At 49.8% G+C, this 9,484-nt stretch overlaps 4 protein-coding genes across 4 annotated transcripts in view; 2 read left to right on the top strand and 2 right to left on the bottom strand.

Moving 5' to 3' along the window:
* Positions 1 to 294: 294 nt before the first annotated feature.
* SODALDRAFT_359254 (hypothetical protein) lies at positions 295 to 1,205 on the top strand (the record flags this gene model as incomplete). Its single annotated transcript, XM_028614168.1, has 6 exons — positions 295 to 344; positions 426 to 590; positions 675 to 790; positions 864 to 884; positions 995 to 1,058; positions 1,139 to 1,205. The coding sequence occupies 6 exons, from the start codon at positions 295 to 297 to the stop codon at positions 1,203 to 1,205; spliced, it is 483 nt and encodes a 160-aa protein (XP_028467169.1).
* Positions 1,060 to 2,290, bottom strand: SODALDRAFT_332804 (hypothetical protein). Its single transcript, XM_028611806.1, has one exon. It carries the CDS (start codon positions 2,001 to 2,003, stop codon positions 1,524 to 1,526), a length of 480 nt encoding a protein of 159 aa, XP_028467168.1. The 5' UTR covers positions 2,004 to 2,290; the 3' UTR covers positions 1,060 to 1,523.
* Positions 2,291 to 4,396: 2,106 nt separating this feature from the next.
* On the top strand, positions 4,397 to 4,953 carry SODALDRAFT_332803 (hypothetical protein). Its single transcript, XM_028611805.1, has one exon. The coding sequence runs from the start codon at positions 4,760 to 4,762 to the stop codon at positions 4,928 to 4,930; it is 171 nt and encodes a 56-aa protein (XP_028467167.1). The 5' UTR covers positions 4,397 to 4,759; the 3' UTR covers positions 4,931 to 4,953.
* Positions 4,954 to 7,097: 2,144 nt separating this feature from the next.
* Positions 7,098 to 9,484, bottom strand: part of SODALDRAFT_359251 (hypothetical protein) — a gene marked incomplete at both ends in the record, with an annotated part of 2,733 nt that continues 346 nt past the window's right edge. The window contains 9 exons of the mRNA XM_028614167.1: positions 7,098 to 7,246; positions 7,287 to 7,359; positions 8,192 to 8,347; positions 8,418 to 8,533; positions 8,603 to 8,641; positions 8,752 to 8,767; positions 8,955 to 9,097; positions 9,161 to 9,231; positions 9,306 to 9,383. Of these exons, the coding sequence (XP_028467166.1) occupies positions 7,098 to 7,246; positions 7,287 to 7,359; positions 8,192 to 8,347; positions 8,418 to 8,533; positions 8,603 to 8,641; positions 8,752 to 8,767; positions 8,955 to 9,097; positions 9,161 to 9,231; positions 9,306 to 9,383 (841 nt within the window). The remainder of the gene's footprint in view (positions 7,247 to 7,286; positions 7,360 to 8,191; positions 8,348 to 8,417; positions 8,534 to 8,602; positions 8,642 to 8,751; positions 8,768 to 8,954; positions 9,098 to 9,160; positions 9,232 to 9,305; positions 9,384 to 9,484) is intronic.

Below are 9,484 nucleotides of genomic sequence, written 5' to 3'. Positions count from 1 at the left end.
AAAGCCCATCGACAGACCACGTTCCACGATAACTTAGGTAATCTGGAGACCGTGTGGGGAGAGGGTGGATTAGCCGTTCCATCCCTATCTACTTCGTATACACTAGTTACGCGTAGTGAAACTCTGGTACCTACGTAATATTTTGGAACCTCGTGGAAGACACTGGAAAAGCAAAGACGCTTCCTGTGGCTTGGACGTCACCGGGCCAATTAGTACCAGACCGACCTCGTTGGGGACTAGGTGGTTACTTCGTACTAGATCTACGAATACACAGTGCCTTCGAAGTACGGGGCCATGTGCACTCAGGCATGGATGCAGGGAGACCTCACGATTTGCCATGAAATGTGACGCTTCCTCCCCACAGCGGCATTGAGTGTGACTAAGACTCCAGATGGAGTCGTTCAGAACAGCCCATGTGTACCTAGCTTGGCGGAGATGTCCAATATCTGTTCCAGTCTAGCTGTTAGTGCCAGCAACAGTCTTGAACGCAAATCTGGCCGGCCTCTCGTATTCGACTGGGTCCTGCTAATCATATTCGAGCTTTTGGGAACATGTCCAAACTTCTCCGGTCAGGAGATACAAGGACTGACGTCGGTGTCCGGAAGAGTGGATATACGTATGGAAGTTACAAGGAGAAACAGGAAAAACAGTCTTAAGTGATACAAGCAATCTAGTCGACAGCTGGTGGTGGAGCGAGCGAATTTGGACAAATATTCTCAGTCTTGGACTGGTTTCATTTCGATATCTGGTCAATCTAAACAACTTCTGATAGCCAGCATCGCACCCAATCGTCCGCACTGCTTCTTTGGCCGGTCTTCGTGTGACCCAATCCCTTCTCCCTAGTGCCTCGTCAACTGTTTGAGAGACTCTTCAGCCCAGTCCAAGTAATCCCTGTTCCCTGGTGTCCCCCAATATCTTATGGGTCCGCATCTGAAAGCTCCCTAATCCTTCCTTGGGTATCCAAAATAAATTGCATCTTTCTCTCTCTCTTGAGCTGTCTTGACCGTTCTCTTTGCACCAGCTTCGCTTAGTCCCCCATCGCATAGACATGACATGCTGTAAAAAAAAAAAAAAAAAAAAAAAGAAACAAACTTCTGGGGATGATGCTGATGTGAAGCCCTCCTCACACATGTATCAGGATACAGATCTCATGCCGCCCCATACACCTGCCCATGCAAGGCAATAGCTGCGCCGTTGAGTGGTGAAGGTTGTCAGCTGTCAGCTGTGGCTGCCAAACTCTCATGGTGATGACGCCGTTCCCCCGTACAAAAACTTTTTTTATGATGTGATACTCCAAATGATGCCCATAATTTTGTTACAAGTAGCCCAGACAAAGAAAATATGATAATCAAGATGTGTCGGTGGTGCGGTGGCCGTACCCCGAACGGAAGATGAAGAAGTCGAGTCATGTTGAGTTGCGTGGTCTGTCGTCGTAGTAGAGAAAATGAGGTTGAGGGGAGGATCTATCGGGTGTTGTTAAATGTCGTTGGTAGTCGTTTCGGTCGTGCAAAATCTCCGCCGGTTTAGTACGAGCGGCGTCGCTGCAGCCTGACGTTGTCAAAGGAAGCAGCGTAGCCATGAAGCTCTTGCCTGGTCTTCTCAGGCAACTGGCTGCTGTCGGAGTTGGATGATGTGGAACTCTGCATCGAGCAGAGGCTGGTGTTGGAGCTCGAAGTCGATAAGGTTCGAGGGCCGTTCAAAGTCGTTGGTGATGTCTTCCTTGAAGAGATGTCGGAGGGGGAGGCAGGGGGAGTAGTGCTGAACGGTTGAGGATTGGTAAAGTCGATGGCGGGGCTGAGGTAGAAACGGCCAGGTTGTTGCTGCTTCCCCGTACCAGAGTAGGAGGAGCAGGATGATGTCGTCAAGGTATCAATGCCAGGCATAGAGCTGGACATAGAGGTCTTCTCAAAATCGGCCAGGCGGCAGGACTCGGAGCAGTAGGCTGTGCCATCGGTCTGCTTGTCGCAGCCCAGGCAGAATTCGTGGGTCCAAAGATCGGCCATGACGAAGTGAGAGGTAGGCGGATATTGGTTGACTGAGGTCAAGTTGGTTGAAAGAGGAAGATGCTGCAGCGCTAGGCACTCGAGCAGATAGATGTGGAAATGGATGACAGTGCCGATGGTAGAAATGCTGCTCGGACGGAGTGAAGCGAGATTATAATAAAGACGCTGCACGGAATTGGCTCATCACAGAAGAGACCGATGCCACGAGAAGAAAATAGTGGTTAAGAATGTAAAAAGTCTGAAGATGGAAAGCTCGTGGGAAGTCGAATGATAGGGAGAGCGGGTCGTGGATCGAGGAGTGGGAAGAGGTCGACTCATATTATGTATCGATCCTCGAAACATACGAGTATGGTGTGCGCAGCTGTTCCGCAGCACACCTCCAATGGATGGCTTGACGCCATCAGGTACCACGCTGGCCAAATTGCGTACGAAGGTACCTCGCAGAACAAGCACGCAGAACTTGCATTCACTGGTCAGGGAGGAGGACTCCACCATCGAAAGCTGCAACACCTGCAGGACGAACCTAACTTAGGCTAGCGCAAAAAGTAGGTGCCTAGCGTTCAAGCAGGCAGACAAGGGCAGGGGTGAGTGGGGTGCGGCTGGTGTGTGTTGTTGGTGGTGGCAGCAGTGAAAAATCCTTCCCTTGTAAGGTGTGGCGGGGTGTACATGTAGCTTGCTGGAAGGGGTGCATCCTGGTAACGGAGGGTGTGCGACTAACTCCAAAATTTCTCGAACTCCACAAGTGGATATATCCACTGCCTTCGACCTATGGTGTGGTGCCTGCAACCTTATCCAATGGTTGGCCGGATTAGAGACAGTCGCCTGTGTTTAGTTTGGTCAATGTGGTGTGCCAGTGCGACGTACGAAGTTACTGAGACTCGGCTTTACGCTAGTCCCTTACAGTCATCGGTGATTCGCTCACAAGGCGGGGTGTTGGCACAGCCCAGCATGAACAAGTCCAGGATGACGCCAGTGGGGCAGGACAGGGCAAAGGATACATACAACGTATGTACATATATGAAGTGAAGTAGAAACTGTTCGGCCTCGATGCTTGCAGAATTCGATTCACACAAAGACATGCATTTTACCTTACTGGAATCACGATAGACTGTACTCGCCACATATTCAAAGTATACGAATAATTTAAAGCATTTAGAGATGGGGGGCGTACATAGAGAGTACTTATTCGTAGTATAAGGCCCCTAGTATAGAGTATTCGTAGGTGTGACTCCTCCCTCGTCTTCGTTTCGTCAAAGATTACTCACTGGCAGATCAAGAATAGCGAGGGCGGCTAGCACAGAAGGGGCTAGTGTATACTTTGTTCACTAGCCCGGAAGGACATCGAAAGAGCAGCATTCGCGCTTGGAATGCCTTTTCAGCCAATCTGACTGCAGCGTGTGGGGGCAATCCGGCCGTTCCCTTGCGATGAGGGTACCTGCATGGAAGAGGAGTCGTAGTCACCGAACTAAACTTGCCAGGCAGTAACAACTCAAAAGAAGTTCCTCTTTAATTACTGGGCAGATGGTTCCCCGTGGTTTCTTATCATTGGCTGTATTGTAATAATAGTGGACTTCTGCTGCATCGATCGCATCAAATTAAAAGCACAGTCATCTGATTATATTGAAATGGACAAAGGGATGGCTGTACGAAATTATACCACACCTGACGTTTCCTGAACTCAGTACCCAAGTACCTGCTCGGTACCGTACAACCTACAACCGTTGGACTTCCTATTATTTGTCTACGTGCTTTCAGGACCTTGATTATAGTGTACCTTATAGTACCACATCGTACCTTATACAGCTACCTCAGTTAAAACCCACTTTCATGCTACCGTACGTACTATCATACGTACTTCGTCTTAACCTCGATATATTACCCTTGATGTCTGCTAGGTTGAAGTTTATAGGGCAAGTCATTTATGCTTCGGACGGAGTATGTTATATGTCGGAGATGCGGTTTCAATAATGCGAGTCCCGGTATCTTTGAAGGGCAAAGGCAAACAAATATGCTTATAGCACGTGTTTGAAAGTATTGTACAGGGAATTGATGCTTATGCTTATAATTATTATGATTATATGTAGCAATGGCCATTGGTATAGTTACTGTGATTCGTAGAGGGAGCTGTGATGTTCGTTCGTTGGTTTGAGTGACTTATCCCAAGTACCCGAGGTCGAGGAAATAAGGGGGTTATAGGTGAACTTGTACGTTGTATTGCGTTCCTGTTGCCTTCTGGTCGTCAACATGGGATCCTTGTCAACATAAACCAATCTGTGCTGGTTGTCCGGCACCCTAACGTCGTAGATCCGACCTAGAAAGGAAGTACCGTCTTGGTCTTCTCGTTGATCGATAACGGTGACTCTTAGCAAGTCCATGAAAATCAAGCCATATGTGGTGACTCCAAAGTTGACAATCTCTCCAGAAGGGTTTAAGCCAACTACCCTGGCTAAGGAGACTCCGAAACATTCATGAGTGTGAATGTAGAGTAGGAAGAGCATTTGCACTCTCGATATGAAGCTTCGCCTGCCTTATCTATACCGTCCACCGTTTCATCATCTCATCAAGCTATCCCACCGTCTAAACATTGGCAGTTAAGCTTGCACCCAGCCTCAGATATTCGACCTCCACCCGTGGTACGCAGTCTGCCTCGCAAAATTCCCCGAGGGGATGCTGACAGACAGACGGACACACAACACCACCCTAAACATCACCCCCCGAGTTACGTTGTATGGCGAAAGGTGTTGTGTGCATGGGACATGGGAGATTCGCCGCGGAGAGTTTTAAAGGTGGGAGGGAGCAGGGACCACGGCAGCCCCGCACCAGATCGTGGGGTTGGCACGCATCAACCCGAAGGTGGCTCCGCTTCGAAGGGCCCATCCAGATGGAGACCGGACGTTCGCCCGTCTCCGCAAATGTCCAATCAATGACGGCCAATATTCGAGAAGGGAGATAGAGGTAGAGATAGCGTCTATTCGCTAGATGCAGCGCGTCTTTGGACTCCTTATAAAGCACGAACTAATGGACGATCTCCGTGGACGCCTAACATAAGTGGTGTGATACGTGCTGCATCTTAACAACTGAATTGGAGAATTGGCGTCCTGCCTCCTTTCTTTCTCCTCCACGTCCTGGCCTGCACGTGTATGGAATGCCCAATCCACGCACTCTCCTAATATGTACTGTACGGTGCGGCACCTATACTAATTACGAAGTATATATTCTAGCTTCATACACGTGGACGTAGTAGCGCAGAACCAACGGCGCTGGCATTCGTGGAAATCCATACTAGGTATGCGGCAGGTTACACTTCTGCATGCCAAGTAGAGTCTAGCCTAATCAGACATCAGTTGCATATGAGACGCTTGGGAGGCCAGACTGGGACGAATCATCGTGTCCGTGCAACGAAATGACCTCCACTCCCCTCAAGACCCTGGCTCTTCACGCCCCCCCCCCCCCCAGACTTTTCCAACGCCCATCGCCATCGCCATCGCCGCCTGACCAAATTGTCCGAGGTACCTGCCAACAACTTGTTAAGGAGAGAGGGGGAGACGAGGCAAGAGAGTTCCAACACAGCGTTACATCTCCAGCCCTTCCTGCATAAGCTGCCGGCGGCACGTTCCAAAACCTGCAGTAGGTAGCAGGGCTCGGGAAACGAAAACCAGCAGGCGTTCCCTGAAATGGACTGCCAACAAGGGGAAAGGGGGGGACGGGGAGGCAGCACATCATCGTCCTTCAGTGGCATCATCATCTGATGGTGAGCGTCTTCCCAATCTCACAATCGTTGAACCTGTTCCAATAGACCAATCAAATATCATTTCCCCACGCGATGTCGGGGCAACCACCAGATTGCACCAGCAGCAGAGCAGTTTCGACGTTGCAAGTTGGAAGCCAATCAGACGTGGCCCATCCCCCAAAGCCCACGATTACCGTGACGATCCGCAAGTGCCGGCTTTGCAGTTCGAAGTCTACGAGGCTGTTGCCGGCTATCTTATCGTTCAGCGAGGTTTATGAATGCGGGCGCTCCCTGGAACCACTATACCTCTTGCACTGTAGACAACCGACTTTCCCCAAGTTCAATCCGTGGAGGTCTTCAGCGAGTTTCATCTGCCAGCATACATTGTCTGATCTGCATGTTCTCATGCATCACAAAAGATTGACAGGAGAAGGGCAGCCATAAACCCATCACCCCCCTTCCCCCTCCCTTTCTCCCGGAGCCCCCCCACGGGAGGGCGCGAACACACTATCCGTATGTGGTATACCATCCATCGTGAAGTGCTCCCTGCTCGTTGACTGTCGTGCTTCTCGATATTTAACGATAAGGACGTGCGAGTCGCTGGAAAGTTGAGAGATTTGAGAGTGGGGGGCACCCTGACGGTGCGCCCGCAAAACTGCACGATGGGTCGTTCGTTATAGCTCAATATGGGTGATAAGGGTAGTACATATACGTAGCAGTGCTACTCTGGGATGACACCCCGGAGCCGAGAATGCTACCCTCGTCGTCCGAAACTGGATAAACCACACGAATGAAAAGGCTTTTCGAACCACGACTAAATTGGCGTGGAGTGGAATAGACGAGTCGCTTCTTAATTCCTTACGGCGTAAAATCTCCCATAGGGTTCTCTTCGCAGGTCAGGACAACTGGGGGAGGACGGCGGCCGATTGTCCAGGAGGCCAATTAGTCAAGAAGCGAGAAGCGACTGTGCCTTTTGTTTACCTCCATTATCTATCATGGACGAGCCCCAAGGGTCCGCCGTTAGATATGTCCGAGACTGCGCGTCTCATGGCTTTTGCGCTGCGGCGTCCCAAACAAAATCACGTAGGATTCTTTCCTGGTCCTTGCAGCAGGGGCCACACCGTGGTCATTAAGCTGGACGAGCCTTAATGTACATACCTATGTACACTCTGCCCCTGGACAGATACCTAGGTACATACTTTGATCTGGCCGAAAATATCAGTGTTCAGGGGCAGCCCGGGGTACGTTGTATATCACGTACAACGTACATGTACGTACATAATGATGTGATAGCCCTTGCCCTTCATAATCTTGGGTCAAGTAGTCTCTGAGCTTACGAACAGAAGCCGGCCATTCCATATTAATTAATTGACGAATATTCGGCTGCCATCTTGCCTGCCGAAAGCCTCGTCTTCTCCCAGGGTCAAATCAAGTTGGCCCAAAGTTGAAAAGAGCTCCGTGTTCTCCTCGCTAGTCCCAAGGTAAAAATGGATCTTGTCTGATGCACGGGCTCCTATATGGCACGTGCTTGGAACGCCTTAGCTTCCACATACTGGGCTCCACTAGAAGAGCGACGGCTAAGCCCGCAGCAGTTAAAGGACCGCCGTTGTGACCTGGGGTAAAGGACTATGGATAGGCAGGTAACCGCAATCCTGTTGAATTCTTCCCACAGATATCTATGCTTCGTAACCAATGACGATACAACTGTATTTGGATTCCTATATGCGTAAGAGCATGGGTGACGTCCGAAATATTTGGTCGTATATACGAAAAACTGGGGTTCTCTATGGCTCGTACTGAAAGTCCTTTGTATGTGGTATCCGTACTTCTTTGTCCGTCAGTATGTACATAGGTACACTAGAACATCTCACTAAAACGAACAGACTACATACCTATCCCTGGCATCCATCCCTTCCTTAATAATCCTTGGATAAACCAAGAGGACCACAGTCAAGCTCGGTCGACCTAAGTTTTCATAATTCAGATCAAACTATTAAAGTGTATGTCATTGTGAATTGGCTCGGAAACAACTCCTTTCTTCTTAGAATTGTATATTAAACAGGTATTACATCTTAGAGGTACCTGCTACTGGATTGAGTATCTTCAGGGGAGTTTTTGTCTCCTCGCCCGTGTATCTAATCCGTAAGGTAAGTATAAGGGTATCTGAGGTACCTGACTTGGGCTGGTACATCACCTAACAAAGTGAGTACTACATGGGTAAGGTACAATATATATAGATTATCCCACAAAGGTCCAGTCCCAACCGTTGGATTTGCTTACCTAGGTAGGTACCTAGGTACCTAAGGTAGCGAAAGACTGAAGAAAAAAGCCACGCTCGGGAGAATTTCACCCAACAACCATAGTCTTGGGCGCTTGATCTTCTTTTCTCCGTCGCTCCGCTCTGCCATCCGTTTAGGTATAGTTACCAGAGAGAAACCCTGCGGAATCTCCCTCTCACGGAAATCGTGCAGGGCTCCCAAGGAACACCAGCAGGACGTTTCAGCCTCCGCCTCCGCCTTCTACCGGCGACTTGGGTTCGGGAGCACCGTATTTCCACCATGTAAGGAGTGTCTCTGCATGACATCTGCTCCTTTGTTGCCGAGTTTGGTGGTGGCTGTAGCGGGAACACTCAATTCCTTTTTTTTTTTTGTTGCCCTTTCTTTCACCAAACGAAGACGGCGCACCAGAACATCATACTTCGTACTAATGATGCCAAGCTTCTGGGGCCATCTTATCTTCCCAGAGTCGAGGAACGTTTTTGACATGGGGTAGCCAAACACCCTAGTCTCAGTAACAGGCCCTCGGATAAGAAATCGACGGAAGATGGAGAAAAACAAAAGAACAAATTAATTAATAAGAGCTCATCAACCTCGTCTCGAATATGAAAGAACCTTGGACAAAAGCGTCTCTAGCGCCAGCGCGCCATGGTTCAGTTAACGAGTATCATCAGACGGGCGTACCCCCCTTCTACCAGGGTTATGAGACTATGTAAGAGCATGTGTGACCACTCCAGCCAACCCACCGTTTCTCCCGTCTACGAGTCCTTGTGTGGCAGGCTCAATTTGACCAAATACGTACCGCGATACAAATCAATCACCTGGGGGGCGGGGGGCAGCTGGTTACTATTACTACTCTTCTTTCTCGTCGCACGCCATGATTACTTTTTACCGAGCACTTACTTCCCCGCAATCTAATAAAGGTCAGGAGTCGTCCGTCTGTACATGGTGGGTTGAGTGCAAGGACGCATGGGCGGCCCATGTCCTGCTGACGCCCTGATACCTCTTGGGCCCCTGCATGAACACCTTGGCGCCTGGGTCTTTTGTCGATCCCTGGTCCTCCCGTTTTCTCATTTTCTGGATGCTCGCTCGTTATCGCCATGTATATACTGAGTAGAAGTCAGAAGTCAGGGATAATGCATACGGCGTACTGTACCAAGTACGAATAAGAGATCCGGGGTTCTGGAGGGGGGGTTGCCGCCCAAAGGTGGAGTTGGCTAGGCTTGTTTCTGAATGGCTTCGTTAACGGAGGAACACCGTTGGTAGCCAAGTCCTCGTAGGTACGTATATGCATACGTTGGTAGGGGGGCGTGACCAGTAGCATGGCTATGGTTCGAGCGGAACGCCACAAATTTCGCCTTTGACGATTGGGACCTGCAAACAAAACGCCTCTTTTCTCTCTCGCTCGCTTTTTATTCCCTCGACTCTCCCGAGGGTAGCCAGAGACCACTCTCAGTCGGCACGCCTCTTACAGG

The sequence above is a fragment of the Sodiomyces alkalinus genome (assembly GCF_003711515.1).
Source record: "Sodiomyces alkalinus F11 unplaced genomic scaffold SODALscaffold_4, whole genome shotgun sequence".
Lineage (NCBI taxonomy): Eukaryota > Fungi > Ascomycota > Sordariomycetes > Glomerellales > Plectosphaerellaceae > Sodiomyces > Sodiomyces alkalinus.
The sequence above is the reverse complement of the archived record's forward strand: the minus strand, read 5'-3'. Positions and strand labels throughout refer to the sequence as shown.

Excerpts from the sequence above, each read along its gene's own strand:
- SODALDRAFT_332803 (XM_028611805.1), top strand. The coding sequence starts at position 4,760 with ATGGGAGATTCGCCGCGGAGAGTTTTAAAGGTGGGAGGGAGCAGGGAC.
- SODALDRAFT_332804 (XM_028611806.1), bottom strand. The coding sequence starts at position 2,003 with ATGGCCGATCTTTGGACCCACGAATTCTGCCTGGGCTGCGACAAGCAG.